At 32.7% G+C, this 17603-nt stretch overlaps 4 protein-coding genes across 5 annotated transcripts; 2 read left to right on the top strand and 2 right to left on the bottom strand.

Annotated features, from left to right (window-relative positions):
* Window positions 1-3104: 3104 nt before the first annotated feature.
* Window positions 3105-4394, top strand: LOC11433785 (putative clathrin assembly protein At4g40080). Its single transcript, XM_003601859.4, has one exon. The coding sequence runs from the start codon at window positions 3270-3272 to the stop codon at window positions 4254-4256; it is 987 nt and encodes a 328-aa protein (XP_003601907.1). The 5' UTR covers window positions 3105-3269; the 3' UTR covers window positions 4257-4394.
* Window positions 4395-4527: 133 nt separating this feature from the next.
* On the bottom strand, window positions 4528-7709 carry LOC11414782 (WPP domain-interacting tail-anchored protein 1). 2 transcript variants are annotated; one of them, XM_039831626.1, is made up of 3 exons: window positions 6816-7709; window positions 5199-6409; window positions 4528-4657 (listed from the first exon to the last, which is right to left on the bottom strand). In XM_039831626.1, the coding sequence occupies exons 2-3, from the start codon at window positions 6351-6353 to the stop codon at window positions 4589-4591; spliced, it is 1224 nt and encodes a 407-aa protein (XP_039687560.1). In that variant the 5' UTR covers window positions 6354-6409; window positions 6816-7709; the 3' UTR covers window positions 4528-4588. The 2 variants fall into 2 exon arrangements, with proteins under 2 accessions (XP_039687560.1, XP_024634758.2); XM_024778990.2 differs by lacking the exon at window positions 6816-7709 and having other exon boundaries at window positions 5199-6700.
* A 1005-nt stretch (window positions 7710-8714) lies between these two features.
* Window positions 8715-9603, top strand: LOC11411486 (hornerin). The gene has a single exon (XM_003601857.4). It carries the CDS (start codon window positions 8764-8766, stop codon window positions 9409-9411), a length of 648 nt encoding a protein of 215 aa, XP_003601905.1. The 5' UTR covers window positions 8715-8763; the 3' UTR covers window positions 9412-9603.
* A 4219-nt stretch (window positions 9604-13822) lies between these two features.
* Window positions 13823-14589, bottom strand: LOC11408932 (probable E3 ubiquitin-protein ligase XERICO). Its single transcript, XM_003601855.4, has one exon. It carries the CDS (start codon window positions 14379-14381, stop codon window positions 13926-13928), a length of 456 nt encoding a protein of 151 aa, XP_003601903.1. The 5' UTR covers window positions 14382-14589; the 3' UTR covers window positions 13823-13925.
* Window positions 14590-17603: the final 3014 nt, after the last annotated feature.

Raw genomic sequence — 17603 nt, 5'->3', positions numbered from 1 at the left:
AGTCTAGTGTGTATTTTTCTTTTGAGAAATGATATTTGTATATTCACTTTTTGACAACTTTTGAAACAACTCTCTCTCATACTCATATGTATTTTTATTATCTCTCTATTTCTTTCTCTCTCTATTGTTTTTGTCAAATAAAAAGAGGAAAAAAATGGTTGTCACAAAAGGTAGTCTAAAATTGATCGTACATATATCATTCCTCTTTTCTTTTTCTTTTAAGATTGATCGATTTGAGAATTCTTGTTGAAAAATTGAATGGGCCCACTTGGTCTTTCTTATGGTGCTAGTATTTCATTCATACAACGCTGATGCACAACCAGAAACAATATCGGATCCTACTTTTGAAGCAAAATTGTTATCTGTTGGTTGTATTTTTGGATGCTTCCTTTCATTCTACCTCTTCTTTTGATCTGTCTACACCTTGAACCCTTCGCCGGCGCCACCAATCCATTGCGCCGCGCTTTCATCCGCCCAGTCATCGACAAGTGCCCTCCTTTACTCCACCGTGAAAGAACTCAAGATCGGGAAAGCTACACTTGAATGCGTCAAAATTTGCTTGAATGAGTTTCAACACTGCGACAAAATAAGGTTGCTTCTGAAATGTGATCACATTTTTCACACAGGTTGTATTGATTTACGTAACCTGAATTGTCCTATTTGTCGATCCAAACAAACTCACAAGGGATCCTGTTTCCGAGATTTCAATCCTTATAATAGAGTAACAACAACAGCATGAGAGAACAACACCATTGCAGTTCTGCAGCCACATGAATGGACGTTCCAAGAGTTTATGATATAGAAGTAGGGATAACGTGGTGATGCCACATATATAGAATGCCATTTTATAGGGAGGTATAAACCTTCGCCTGTTCTCCTCCGGTATGATTGTCAGTTTTCTCTATTGTAAGTTGTGACTTGCTTGCTTTTGTTTCGCACAATGTCTTATTGCTCCATTTTACTATAACTTAATGGAGAAATATTTGTCATAAAAGTTGTATATTCAACTTTATAAAAGTTTATATATTTCTTAAAAAAACTTTATAAAGTTTAAGTATTCTTTTTTTCAAAGCAAAGTTGCTACTTGCAAAATTGTTGCAATTTTTAGATTCTTTATCATGTGCTCTTAGAATACAAGTTAGTAAGTTCCTACTTTTTATTGCTTAATTAAATTTTTTTATTAATCTAATCACATGTTATGATTGATCACCTTTTGTATATTAATATAATTGGCTTACTCTTTTTTTTTTTTTTTTTTTTTTTTATCTCCTCCTATTTCATCAAACTCGTGAAAATAATCTCCCTTTTTAAAGTTGAACTTTTTGGCCCCTCTATTTTCACATTCACAAAAATTTTGGTCTCAAATCATGGTTGTTGTGCTAAAAAAAATGTGGACTTTTGGCGCCAAAAAGTGATTTGATGCCCAAATGGTAAATCTCAAGACAAATTATCAATTTTGAGACCAAAATTCACATTTTTTTTTGCGTCAAGTTGAAGTCACTATCTCCAGGGCACAAAACATGGGTTGTGACCAAAATTTGAACAAATTTGTAAATAGAGGGACCCAAAAAATTTAATTTTAAAATAGGGAATTATTTTCTTGAGTTCAATAATGGGATCCTAAGTGGAATTAAACCTATTAATTTTAATTGATCATCTATTGCAATTAAATGGTGGACTGGACATTTATAATAGGAGCTTCTACGGTGCAGTCAGGAAACTGACTTTTTTGAAAAAGTTAATTTTGATTTTAATGTTTGATTCATTTTTAAATTGTTGATTACTGATTAATGATTAATAGTAATTCATCTAGTAATGCTTGCAACATTTTGGATTTACAGATACTATTTTATTGTTGACATCTTTAACAGGCAAACATATTTGATGATATTATGTGATAGTCTTAAGTGTTACACTTTGTGGGGTGTTACACTTGAAACAAGGTAGGATAAAATTAGATTAAGTGTAGTCTTGTTAATCTGATGAATGGATGATAATATGAGAACTGAACTTTTGATGCCACTGTATAAACAGTGGGGTATTACTCACACAGTTTTGATGTTATAGTGTTAATTTTATCAGAAAAATCATTTTCATGACTTCACCATAGAATTTTCCTTATAAATAATTGAGATTATAATTATACTGAATGATGTGTTCCAATCATTCAACATTTTATGTTTTATACTTTTGATGAAGATACACTATCATGGTAAAAAAAAAAAACTATCATCTTTTGAAGATTAATGACCCTTTATGATGCCAAGTTTAACATTAAACCTCCTTTTTATTACTACTTCAATGTTTCAACTCATACAGTTCAGCTTACCTCAAAAAAAAAAAAACTCATACAGTTCAGCTGCAATAATTTGAGGACAAATTTGATTATTAATTATGAAACAGTATAACATAAATTAAAGATTTTGAGTATTTAAAAATGTACTTTATGCTGCTAGAATGTTTGCTTATAATCACAACTTAGAGGGGAGGCAGCCAAATTAGGTACTCTTTCATTATCTCATTAATGCCTTTGACTATATATTTTTAATCATAGCAAGTCTTAACAAACATATTCTTAATTTATACAGAGCTTACCCCTTCAAGTTGGTCATATAGATATTTTGGGTTAGATTAATGATCGATTGGGTCTAGACCTAGTTCATAACATATGCGTAGAACATCCTCGCAAGTTTAAATTATTTGGCACATGTCATGAGTGTAATCCTACTTTTAAAAAAATAATAGTGTAATACTACGTGTTGAATGCAAGAAAAAATAACTTATGGATTTCAACTTAAAACAGATAATTCAAACTTATGCTAATGAAATGAGTGTTATATTAAAACATATAATTCAAACTTACGCAAATGAAATGGATGTAATTTATCCCAATATATAAGAAATATACTAAACACCCCATAAAAAAAAACAGTCAATTCTCATTTGCTTGCGTTGGATAATCGTCAGTGATTATGTTGTCCATTAATTAGAGATTAGAGATTAGAATTAGTCAACGATATTAGGTGATCCTTCACTTTATAAATCAAGTTGTTCAAATTTTTTAAAGGGTTGACCCAGCCTAGTCTCACTAACTTTTGATTAATTAACACAAACAATGAACCGAGGCACATTAACAAGTTAGCATTAAAAACATCTTCTATTCAACATTTTCATTTTCTCTACCAAAACAGTAATACTTTATCATCAAGTAACAATAATTCATAATCTGTAATAATCCACATTGAAGCTAGAAAGAGTTGTTCGTTTCAATGAAGAAGAAACTGAAAGAGATGATAGGCATAATGAAGGACAAAGCATCACAAAGCAAAGCTGCAATTTTATCAAAAACCAAAACTCTTTCCCTCCTTCGCGCCACGACACACGATTCTTACAACCCTCCAAAACACAAACACCTCTTGACTCTTCTTTCCTCTGGAGACGGTTCACGTGCCACCGCATCCTCTGCGGTGGAGCTTCTCATGGACCGTCTCCAAACCACTCATAACTCAGCAGTAGCCCTTAAATGTTTAATCTCCGTTCACCACATTGTCAAACATGGCACGTTCATCCTCCGTGACCAGCTCTCCGTTTACCCTTACACTGGTGGTAGAAACTACCTCAACCTCTCTAACTTCAGAGACAAAACAAGTTCAATATCTTGGGAACTCTCTTCTTGGGTTCGATGGTACGCGGAATACATTGAAAACCTTCTGTGTACTTCTAGAACTCTTGGTTTCTTCCTCGGTGAAACGACGCCAGAGAAAGGAGTTTCTTATCTTACCAATAGTGATCTGTTAAGAGAAACTGATTCTTTGTTGGCCTTGATGGAAGGAATTGGGAAAAAACCTAATACTCCAATGAGTGAACAGAACAAGGTGGTTGTTGAGATAATGGATTTGGTGGAAGATGATGGGGTTATGGTGATGAATGAAGTTTTGGTTAGAGTTAATGAATTTGGGGAGAGGGAGAAACTGGGCTGTCTTGGTTTTGGAGAAGTGGTGGAATTGGTTTGTGTTTTGAAGAGATTGGAAATGTGCAGAGAGAGAATAATGATGATGGAGGTGGTTGAGGAGAAGAAATTCTGGGATTTGGTGAGAGAATTGAAGGAAAAGGTTGGGAGGATGAAGGTGTATAGAGAAGAAGGGAAGCTTAACAGGACAGTGACAAAAGACAGAAGAACCGAGTCTGATCGGTTTGATGACAGAGTTCTTAGGTCTGTTGATTCCATTAGGTTTCCTTCTTCAAGGTTCTTGTAAATATGTAAATAGTAGTATAATACATATTGTTTTTTTGCCTGATTCTCTTGTATTGATATCTTAACTTGCACTGCAAGTGTATATAGCATTGTGATGTTAGTAATTGAAGTAATGGATTGTTTTGGTTGAAACTTGAAAGAAATAGGAATAGTTCGTTTGCTGGGTTTTACATCGTTATCTAATAAAAGAGTGCAATGTCCGGATCGTGTTCGGTTCTCATGGCTGAACTTCGGGGAATTTACAATACAATTGAAATAGTTTAAGAGATTCTTGTCAATCATTCATTTACAAAGTACCAACCTCAAAGACCTTGCAGAAGTTTCACAGGCTTCTTAAGCCTCCTTATATATTTGTTTTAGCTTCACTGCCAAAATTTTGTTCTCACTTGCCAGGGAAGACAACTACAGATAAAACACAACAGTTTCAGTAAGCCAAACACTAGAACAACTAAGTTCTTGACTTATTCGCATGAACACGCGCTTATGAAAGCAGTAAATAATCAAATAAAAAAGAGTGAGGTAAAATAGGCATATACAATATATCATTGATGAAGCTATCCCATCACATACTTATGGCATCAACTTGCTTATTTAAGTGAGATGCAGATGAAATTCTATGAAATAAAAGGGAGCAAAATAGATCCACATGTGAAGATCAAATGGCAGTAAAATATAAGGAGGGGTGAGAATGAATTTATATAGTCCTAGTGCATATTTGGAATCACGGTGATTTTGACGAAATCACGGTGACACGGTGATTTTGTTGAAGTTCTAAAGTGTAGTTTTGCCAAAATCATAATGGCAGACTGGGATTCCGAAAAACATGAAGCTAATAAAAAAATGCTCCTAGAAGTTTATAAGAAGGCATTGGCTAAGACAGACCATGAAATATTTGTAATATTATATAGTTAACATGAAATGTATTCTCTATCGTGGCACATACCTGATCTTTAAGACGCTCTCTCTCAATAACCAGTTGTTTTACTAACTCTTTAAAAAGTTTTGCCCGCATTCCTATGTCCTTTGCAGTCGTCATTTTTTCTTCCTTCTCTCGGACCAAGGATTCCTCCATATTTTTGAATCCAATCCTCAAGAACTTTAATTCCTCATTCAATTCATCATTGCATTCAGACAATATGATACAATTTTCCTCTGCACTTTCAGCCCGACTTTCAGCTTTAGAAACCTTTGACTTATGATCATTTATCACATTTTCCATATCTCTTATTGTGGAATATAACATACTTTGTTTCTCCTTATTAGCCTCAACAGATGATTCTGAATTCTGCAATTGTAGATAAATTTCTTTTAGCTGCCTCTCAAGCAAATGCAATTTCATAATGCCTCCATCACCTTTCAAAAGATTCAACTCTTCATTGAGTTTTGAATTAGTCTCTGTCAATAACTTACATTTAGCTTCTGCAATATCAGCCCTACTCTCGGCATCAAGTACAGTTTCTTTTAGTTCAGCAATATGAGTTTTCGTATTACTTACTTCAGCACATGAGGCATCATACATATTTTGATATTCATTCGAAGAGGACTTCACATTCCGTAGATGAATTTCAGAATCTTTTAGCTGCTTCTCAAGTAAAGACACCTTACCTCTTAGAGCGAAGACCTCAGGATCAGAAGGGATTTGTGTATCTTCAGCGTCTTTTGAACTAGCTTCTGAACCATTTGTCTGACCTATAAGAGAGACATTTAATTCACCGGTGCTGCTTTCAATCTTGTTCAAAATAATATCCCTGGTATTTAATTGTTCTACAAAAGTTTCGAGCTTAGCTTGAAGCTCGGATTCACGCCGACTTAAACCATTCAAATTGAAATGAGAAATCTGGAGTCTACTCAACAGACTTTTTGAAATTCCCATCAGAATCTCATGTGCATTGTCAGCCTCAAACAATCTTTCCCAAACATCAATAGTTTCTTCCTCCGCTTGAACTAGCTCGTGCTCTAAGGAGGACATACTTTGTTTCAGCTTTTCCTGAATTTCTCTAGAATGATATAAATTCTTCTCAAGATCCCTTTCTTTTGCCAAAGATTTCTCTAGCATTGTCAAAATATTTCGTTGTTGCTCAATTGTCTGCAGCTTCATCTCTGCAGCATTAACTTTCACAGGTTTACTACCCTCTTTAACGATTTCACTATTACCTGTTGTCATCAAACATGTCCCAAAAAAACATAAAATTTTATAAGAAAACACAGAAACTATTTACATAAATATATTCTTATTTGTCACATTTCAATCAAGAAACAACAATTATGAGCCAGTCACTTCAATATTCTTCTTAGTTCTTTTCCCTTCTTATATTGCAAATATTGTTATAAAAGCAATTTACTTGACAAAAAAGTTATAGTAGAAGAACTCCACAAGAAAGTAACCACTTTTTGCAAAACAATTTCACAAGGTAATAGATTTAAGCAAAACATATTACAGACAAAAGAAATACATATGTACGCATCGACACTTCAAATCGAAGTTATGTCGGGTGTCTAACATGTGTCATGTCAAGTGTTTGTTTACGCGTCAATGTCTATATGCTTCATAGAACAATACCATTTTTAACAATTTCATGAAATTGAAAATGAGATCCACTGTGTACCAATTTTGATCTTTTTTAAAGAACACAAAGTCCTCTGAAAACTAGCTGAATGTATTTTAATTTCAATAAACATCTCTACAGACTGCCTCAGACATTCTTCATAATCAAGTAACTTGTCTTGCAAGGTAATGAAACTCTGTACCAAATGAGTGCAAGAACACACTCTCTCTCTAACTTCAACAATCCCATAATGTAAACTGTCCAAAAATTCATCCAATTCTCTAACCAATGAATCCAACGCCCCACATAACAGATCAAATTCAAGAACCTTTAGAACTGAACCAATCCCCATCATGTGATCCTTCTCTGATGTCTCAAATTCACTCTCCATTGTTGCCAAATGCATCACAAAATTTCCCAAGTTTGAAACTTTCTCAGAGAAACATGCTAAACTCAAATCCAACCTTGTAACCATTGTGCTACTAACAACACCTAGATCTCCCATTACATTATCCTCATCAGATAATGAAACAAGGGTTTCAAGATCAGCTATTTCAGTGTTCATTCTAATACCCCAATTGTTCCAGAAACCTATGAAGGAATTCAATTGATAGAAAAATCAATTTTTTTTTACAATGTGATGAAAAGGATTGAAGAAATAAAAGGAATAATTACAAAATTGAAGCAAAGCTTGATAAGTTTTATACAATTGAATATGTGAAAGCAAAATCAGAATTTCTCAACAAAAAAAATGACAAATTTGCTTTTAGGGAAGAACGAGAAATCAAATGGTGATGTTGATCCAATCCCTAATTTGGTGCTACAAGTTAACCGGTCCTAACAAAATTTCTTTTTTAAGAATAATTTTCAATTGATTTTTTTTGTCAAGTAATTTAAAAATTCACCCCTTTATTTTTATCTAATTACACAACTAAAATTTCCAATTATACCTAAAATTGTATAATATTGTATCATCGTATAGTAAATTCATGTAAGGTCATCTACATTCTTAGACTGAGATAATGATTTGATCATTGTTGATTCAATAAAACAAATATAACTTATTTTTTAGCACTAATATTCCTTTTTCATATAAAAGTACCATTTCATGTAGACGATATGAAACAATTCCTTGTTCTAATATCATCATTATTTAGACTTTAGTGGCTACTATTGTACAATAGTAAGAAGAAAATAAAAATTACGGTTCAACCTTGGTTTGGGTCATTTTGGAAGTCTTTAACAATTTGCAATTAGTAGCCCATTTCCATTAAGTTTTTCCTTTATTCAGCAAAATTTATTAATGCTTTGATTTGATGGCAGGGTGAAAATTTGTCTCTTTAATTATATATCGTACATATTTGAGCACTACTGACATAATTGCTAGAACCAGATTCTTTATATGGAGTGTAGAATATGGTTCCATGGGAATCCTCCATGGTTTGACACATCATAATAACGAATCAGATGCGTTTCTGTCCTAATTACACAAATTAGTTTAGTTGGTTCCTTCACACAAGCCATAGGATCTTATATTAATATATCATCATCCATCATCATATAAAATCATTTTTTTTAATTAAAATTTGATAGTTTCATCATTCAAAACTGTGTTACCTCCGTTCAAACGATATTGAAGACTTATAGGGTGGAAAATACTAGTAGTAACAACTAACAACCTACTATTGAATACACTTTTGGATCTAACTAGTATAACTAACATTTATGTCTAATAGAATCTACCTACATCATCCATCGTCATGTAACACCCAGCATTTAAAATTCCAGTGTAATTGACCAAATTAAATTCGGATAAGAGATGCATCTAAATAAATAAATATATGTGAAAAGAAGCATTCTCATCCATCCGTTTAAAAACATATAAAATAGCCTATATAAAGGACATTCCACAACACAAGTAATTCATCATTCAAATAGAAGCAAAAGTAGTGAAAAAACAAGATGCAAGGGAAGTTCCTTGGATATCCACAACAGCAATGCTATGGTGAAGATGGCATGTGGATGGAAGCTAAGGCTCAACAACAGCAGAGCCATGGTTTCCATCAAGATTCTTATACCACTGACCATAGCAACTACTACGATAAGCAACAATTTCCACTCCCTGCCATGCACATGAAGCCAGGTGGTTTTGGCAAAGAATCTGATCATTCTTTTTCAAAACATCATGGCCATGGCTCCAATATAGGAGGAAACCACAACATGTTTCATCAGGATAGCATGTCTAATGGACATGGCTTTGGTAACAACAACCATGGCCATGGCAATGGCCAAAAATTCCCTTTTGGTGCTACCAACAAACACTCACCTCATCATGGTGGTGGTGTTAGGCCATTCAATCATCATGGTGGTGGCCACAATGACTATGTCTCAGAGCATGAGGAGTATGAGTTTGAAGCTTACAAGGAGGAGTGTGTTGGTTCTGGCGCGAGTAAGATGGATGAGATGAGATATGAGCGTCATGGAACATATGGAGGAGATGTTCACTATGCTAATCCATATGGATACAATAATAACAACAGGATTAAGCCTCATGGTCATGGTCATGGTCATGGAAGTCACAAAGTCAATTGGACACTCAAGGGGGTCTAACATGCGCATGCTTGCTTGGTTACTGTTACTACCTCTGGATCGGATCGAGTATCAATAAATTGTGTGCTTTGTTTGCTGTTTTCATATTTTAATAATTTGCCCTGATTATAAATGGTGCTTCCTATATATGATCAATGTTATCTGTAACTCATTCTGAAGCTATGAAATATATGGACTTTTATATATATGTTATGATTAAAGTTTGTGATTAATAATAAATTTGCTTCATCAAATCAGATCATTCTTTACCTAAATATCCACATATAGATGCGAATGAAACTAATAAAACCTAACTTCTGAGATCCACCAGCAAAAAAGACCTTATATAACAAAACTTGCTTTAGACCTCAGTTCCTTTTGAAGATTATTGGACCGACTCTAACCTTGCATACCCCTTTTTTACTAGCAGTTAGCAAGTAAAGATCTAAACCTTTCTTTCATTCACTCACTTCTCATATATACCAAGTCAGAAGAGCCCTCATTTACACAAAGTTCATGTATCTTTATCCTTCACAATTTTTTGTCCTTCTGAAATTCCCTTCACTTTGGTCCATTTTTTTTGTTCCAGCAAGCTTTTTCTTTGTCCAAAAGCTACATAGCATAGTATTACTACTCTTCTTTTGGGGCTGAATTTTTCCATGCATGTCAAAGTTTTAGGCACCGGTAGATGGACCATGAATATTAGGGTTAATATGTCTTTAGTCCCTGTAATTTGGGCGAGTTCCGGTTTACCCCTCTGTAAAAAAAAAAGTTTAGATTCCAACCGTGTAATTTAAGATTCTTTCGTTCTAGACCCTGAAGTCATCTGACTGGACAAAATGTTGATGTGGCATGCTAAGTGGTGCGCTAACTGTGCATATCTGATATGTGGCACGCTGATTGTATAATTAATTATGTTTTTTATTTTTTTAAGGGCACACGTAGCACTTTGCCTATTTTTTTAAAATAACAAATAACATAAATGAAATTATATTAATTTAAAATAAAAAATAATTTAAAAAATCTGAAAAATAATTTTTGAAAATTAAAAAATTGTAAAAAACAATATATTTACAAGAGAAACATATTTTCAAAATAAAAAAAAACCAAATTTGAAATTTAAAAAAAGTTCTGATTTTTTTCGAAATAATTTTTTTTAATTTTTTCTACCAAAAATAAATATTATGGAATTTTTTTATTTTTTTAAATCTGAATATAACTTTTATTTATAATTCAGAATAAAATATGAAATAAAACTTTGAAAATTATATAATATGAAAAAAAATCGATTTTATTTTAATTTTCAAAATCTTAATTTCAGATTTTTTTTTGAGAATAAATTTGAATTTGTTTCTGTTTTTTTCGAATTTTTTTAATTAAAAAAAAATCTTACTTTTTTCTGATTATTTCCATTTTAAAAAAAATAATCTGAAATTTTTTCTATTTTTAAAATCAATTTTTCAGTTTTTTTATTTTAAAATTAATATAAATGAAAATAAAAAAACTAAAAACAAAATTAATTATATAGTCAGCGCGCCACATCACCCAAAAATGCTGATTCAGCGTGCCACATCATCATGTTTGCACAGTCAGATGACCTCAGGGTCTAAAATGAAAGAATCTACAGGGTTGAAATCTAAACTGATTTTTTTACAGGAGGTAAACTGGAATTCGCCCAAATTACAGGGGACTAAAAACATATTAACCCATGAATATTAATAGAAGTAATTCTCAAGGTTTACGATTAATCCCAGTGAACTTTGAATGAATTGACTATTGAATATTATTCAGTATTTTGGTTTTTTTTCACTTGCAACCTTTATTAACATTCATCTTTAACCTTGAGAATTACTTCTGTTAATAAAGATCCCAAACATTAATTTTTCCATGATGAAAATTTTAAGTACGAATCATACAAGGAAAAATTCGGGTACTGAGATTAGAAGTCTAAAATAATTTTGTGGCTTCAAAAGTTTCCAATTAATTTCCTTTTCTATATACCATTCTTGTGTCCAATAAGTTTGTATGAGTTGTTTTTCAAACAATTTGATTCCAAATTCTAAAGGGCTTAAAGACAAAATAGCACAAGTTTTGTATTCCCTGCAAAAACAGAATTGATCATTTCCTTAGACCATCACCAAAAATGCTAAACGAATCAAATTCAATGGTGGTAGTGATAGATTCGTTTTCATGCCCATCCCAAAGAATTTTCCTGTTTCAGTCTTCAGATATATACCATAATATAATATGCCTCAAATATTCATCTTATTTCAAACTTTATGGTAAAAAGGAGGGAGAGGTATTAGATCCTATCCAATCACTTTATATCATTACAGAATATATAACTAATGGACATATATACTCAAGAAATGAGAATATTAAAAATGAATGAATAAATATAAGATGAAGTAGGAACACAATTTCAACACCATTCACAAACAGAACTGGGCACTTTCAATTCCATATATATAGGAAATGGAAAAACAAAACATCATATATCGCGGTTGGTGTCCTTCCAACTCCTACAATTACCAAGTCCATGAAGTAACTGAGCCTATGCTTCGGAAACGCTATGATCGTCCACGAAATCATAAGAAGGGTCATGTAGCATTCAAAACTGTGCTAGAGGAGCCTATAACACCACCAGCTGTAGCAGAGACTGATATTGCCACTACTGAACGTGTAAATTCATTTCAGAGTGTTGATACAAAAGCTGATGCGTTTATTAAGATGGAGCATAGGAGGATTGAATTCTCTAGACTCAAGTCTTTGGGGCTTGCCTGAATGAGATCCTCTATTTGAAGCTAGCTGCTAGCTTTAGCTATAAGGGCCTTCAAATGGAGGTTATTATTTATACAGATGCAAAATATACAGTAATTTAATTTCAAACTTATTTAGTAGTATTCCTCTCAGAGAATGTATTTCACCTAAATAATGCATCAATATTTTACTCTCTTGTTTTGAATAATTTTTAGTTTTGATTGTATTTGATTATTCCTTTCTTTGAGTTTATAATTGATTGTTGCAATAGGTTTTCCCCTGCCTTTTGTTGAGTATGGTTCATATATATACACGGAAAAGAGGCAAGGGGCGGAGAAGGAGATGAACTAGCAAAGCAATAAAACCGAACTATAAATGCCCTATAATCGTAGAGGTAGCCACCATTGACCAAACTGTAACCAAACTGTATAAACAAAGATCGGTCGTATTCATTGTCTTTCACTTTTGATTACTTTATTCTTTTGTGACTGGTTGCTTTTCTAAGAGATAGTACAGCTCCTAAGGAAACTAGAAAACACCAAGTAACTTCAATTTCATACAGCGCTTCTAACAAGAATGAGATAGTACAGCCAAAGTGACACTCTTCTTAGGAGGAGTGAGTATATTTGGATTAGGTAATTCAAATAATTTAATTCTTGTCTTTATTTCTAAATATTTCAATTTGTATAGAGTATTAGAAAAATTCTTTGTTAACATTTTGGATTACTTTTATAAGTTTCAAAGTTTTTAGGTCAAATTTGTAAATCGAAAAATACAAGAACTAATTTGCAAAGTTCCAAAATTTTGAGTGACCAATTTTTAGTATTTGAAAATTTCTAAGGATCAATTTGAAAAATATAGGGATGAACTTGCAAAATTTGAAAGAAAAAAAATGGAAGGGAGAAATTTGAAAATTTTCAAATTTAACTTGGACAGAATACTTCATAAATTTTTATAGATATAAAAAATTCTTGAAATTAATCATCCAAACATTAAAATCTAACCTAAAAGATTTAAATTACCTCAAAAAATTACATTATCTCAAAATATTCATTCATCCAAACATAACATACTCTAAGGAATAGTAAAGATAAGGTGCATGGTAAGAGCGTTTTACCAAGTCTTGATTTGAAATGCTCTTGTTCATATAAGAGTTCTGTCGATATCAAAAACCATGAACTAAGCTTGTCTTAGCAATAGTCACTTGAGAGAGGAAGTATACTTCCAAAAATGAGTAATTTCGTCTAAGAAGTAAAATAGATAGGTTTTACAAAAAGAGTATAGTGGTGGAAAAAGAAACTACCTCAATAAGAGTTTCAATCAATTTTGAGCTTATTTTAGTAAAACTTAATTTAATTAAATGGATCGGGGAATTGAATTGGATCAAAAGTTTGGAAGTTACGAACCGCTTGGGTAGAAAAAAAAGCAAAATTCATATTTCATAGTTATTTTTAAGGAAAAAACTTGGTAAAATTCCTTATAGCAAAGAATTGTAGGAAAAACACGTAAGAATTGTACCTAACTTTTGTCCCACAAACATTTTTTATGGCCCAATTATTTACTAGAATGTAAGCTAACTCATTCACGATTGCACATACAAATCAAGCAAAAGGCAGCATTATCACCAATATCGCTTAGTTAAAGAGTAAACATACAGAATTAGAGAGGATAGATTCACAGAACTAACAAATAATAACAAGCATTTATAATTTCTTCAACACTACAACAAATTAATAACAATTAACTCTAATTAGCCTCAAACTAACAACTAGACATTAGTCCATAGAACGACATAAAGGACATGAACTATGTTTGTTATCAAACCATTTATCTAAGCAACCTCTGTGGAAGAAATGCTTGCAAGGCAACTCACTCACCTCTTGATTTGCTTCAAAACCAGACAAACAAACACAACACTCTACCATAGGACTTGTCCATCCACATGAACTACTACTTCTTGCTATGTTGGACCTGTTATAACACAAGAACTTGTATTGTGTTATTGACACCCTCCTTTCCCTTGAATTACTAATCTCTTGGGAGTACACTTGTTCTTCTTCTAATTCTTCCATAATATTTGGAGAATAAGAAGAATTAGTTGTTGATGTGCAACCAACTACTTGAAGCATAGATCTAAACATGTTCTTTAATAGAACCATAGATAGAACAGTGTTCATTACAATCACAGGTACAACACCTTCTGCTGCATAGGGAAAGTTTGAGAGGCCCATAATTCTCAATTAATTTGTTTCTTGTTAATTGAGGAGTAGAGGAGTTTACAACAAAGAAGAAGAGGATATTATTATTAAATATAAAGAGAAAATGCAATGCAACATTAATAGCCAAACATATATTACATCAACATTTAATTCTAATTATTTATTATGGCAAAAAACATGAAACTCATATAGATACATTATTATTATGGTCACATATCTATGACTACAAAAACACTAACCATGGTCATATATACACGTGGCGACACGTGTAGGGTTTTGTAAGTATATGAGTGAGGTGATAAAACAAAAAAATATATGGAGCTTTCACTATCACAAAAATAGCATGTTTGAGAAAGCCACGTGTATTCGGTGGCCACAGAGGTTGTGACTGCTGGCAATCATCTTTGCCCTTCAATTGGAGCCTCCGAGGTTTCTAGATTTCCGGTTGGGTACATGACCCGTTTTGAACTCTTTAACGTAAATGTTTCAATCAATCGTCATCATCATCACTAACACATATATAATTGTATTGATATATGTATAGTGTAATGCGTGTATGTCAATTTTTTGCTTACATTACAAAGTTTTTCTTTGATGACGGCAATTTTTGCTTACATAGTGTTTTTTGTACGAAAGAAATTTCAGGTGAGATGGGGTTCTAGCTTAAGGGACAGAAAACTTTCTTACTCAAAGAACATTACATTATAAAGAAATTTACATTTATATTATTTAAAGACAACACAACATCAACTCAAAACTCTTGAATTTAAAATTAACCTAATGAAATTGGAGGCCTAACTCATCTTTAAAAACCAGTTCATAAGTTGAGGATTGTCTCCTCTATATAAACTCTTATCAAGAGTCTTATCTATCCGATGTGGGACATGGATTTTTCGGTCGTCACGCCCAGCAACACTCTTTGGGCTTGGTGCGTGAATCGGTAGGTGGCCCTTGAATTCGACAGACTCTGATACCATCTTAAAAATCGTAGTTAGGCCTAACACAATCCCTCAAAACCGGCTTGTGAGGTGAGGATTGCCCCCACTTATAAACACATTGTCAGACCATGTGCTCTCCAATGTGGGACTCTTAACACCCCCACTCCCACCCCCACCCCCACCACCTCACGACCAACACTATTAGGGTTGGTTCGTGGACATAAATGGTGGGTGGTCCGATAACGGCCACCTGATAGCAGGTGGCCCAATGGATCATGGAGAGGCCCTGATATCATAATGAAATTGGAGGTCTAACTCATCCTTAAAAACTGGTTCATAAGGTGAGGATTGCCTCCTCTATATAAACTCTTATCAAGAGTCTTATGGTATCAGATCCTATCGATTTCAAGGGCCACCTACCGATTCACGCATCAAGCCCAAAGAGTGTTGGGCGTGACGGAGGTGTATTGAAAAAAACCTATGTCCTACATCGGATAGATAAGACTATTGATAGGAGTTTATATAGAGAAGGTAATCCTCACCTTATAAACCGGTTTTTAAGGATGAGTTAGACCTCCAATTTCCTTAATCTGATGTGAGACTCTTAACATAACCTTTTATTTTTAACATGTAGATCAAATTTTTGAATTTTATTTACGACAAATTTTGGTTTAGTCATTATCGGAGTATGAGTAGAGTTTTATCCATTTAAATTAACTTCAATCAAAATCATTGATTTATCTTTTATTATTCATGTTATTAACATAAATAGGTGAATGGATGATTTTGATGAGGTAAATTTTAAGTATTTTGGAGTTTGGTCGGGTAATGACATCTTATAGGTATCATTGTGTTTACATTTGATTGATCTCACTCAAATGGTTAATTTTTATCTTCATTTTATTGATGGATAATGTTATTGTCACGTTATTTGAGTTTATTATTATTTTGTATGTTAGCGTACACTTGTATGATTTAAAATTGTAACACGTACCGATTATGTGACCGTACGTAACTTACTTAATTTGTAGTTGTCAAAGGCTTGGACAATAGACATTAGACATGACTTGACTTGTACCCCATAAATAAGGAAACGAAGATTTTGATTTTTGATTATGACAATTGGTTTAGATTTTTTCCCTGAAGAAGGGATATTGTAAATGTAAGTTTAAATTAAATTAAATTTTAGTGTAATACTTCGAGACTCTGCTTCGGCTGGAACTTGATCTAGCTACTACCGATTGTTTTTGTAAGGATCGGTTCTGTTTGATCACAATACTTCACTTAATGTTTCGATGATAATAGAGCAAAGGAACATCGTCTGATGGTTTGATGATAACATAGTAAAAGAAACAATTTGTCTACTAACTAACTGTGTGTTCGATGCGTAGGTTTCCAAGTGTCTCAGCAAATCATCAAGTAGAGATAGATAGCTGACTAGAAAATTCACAAAATCCAATTTATTGATAGTCTATTTAGCAAATTTACTAAATTATTTGGCAAGTAGTAAAATTTATAAAATTTAGTATCAACTGGGATTGTGGAATTCTTACTCAACTACTACGACTAAAATTAGGTTGTATAAATTGTGGTGCACTTGGCAATGGTTGGTTTATACTAACGAAGTAAAAATAGATTAAAAGCGATTAGGTCATGTTCGACTTCCTTCTCTTTCGTTACTTGGTAATTGGGTCTAGAGTCTACCATTGTTTATTTAGTGCTTGTTTGGTTTAGCTTCTTGTTAGTCTAGAAGCACTTCTACATCCTCAAAAGTGAAGAAAAAAAAATCAATTTCACACATGTTTGTTTTGGCTTTTCAAAAGCAATTCTCTTGTTCAAAAGCAATTTTCTTTGAAGCTAGGAATCCTAACTTTTGAGTTTGGTAGAATCAATTCTACAATTAATTTTATACTTTGGTTATTAGAGCTCATTACTTTCCAACATTGTCCTTCATAAATTCTTATTTCCTTCTTTTGCCTTTCACAAATTATGTATTGCCTAACATGAATTTTTGATGCGTCTATAATTTTTGTTGGGCAGCCGTGTTGAATAAAATGAGTTGTATAGTCCAGCAGTATGAACGCTAATTTTCTTGTGATTTTTTTTTTGCCCATTATTTAACTAGTGGTCTAATGATCATATTTATTATTTTTTAAATTTATATATAAAAAATTATTTATTAAATTAAATAATATATCTACATTTAGTATTGATCAACATTCACATTTAACTATGTCCATTTATTTGTATTTAGCTATGTCCATTTTAGTAATTATACATTCAAAAGCAGTTTTGA

Source organism: Medicago truncatula, chromosome 3 (genome assembly GCF_003473485.1).
Source record: "Medicago truncatula cultivar Jemalong A17 chromosome 3, MtrunA17r5.0-ANR, whole genome shotgun sequence".
NCBI classification, from domain to species: domain Eukaryota; kingdom Viridiplantae; phylum Streptophyta; class Magnoliopsida; order Fabales; family Fabaceae; genus Medicago; species Medicago truncatula.
Note: the sequence above shows the minus strand (reverse complement) of the source record. Positions and strands in the feature narration are given on the sequence as shown.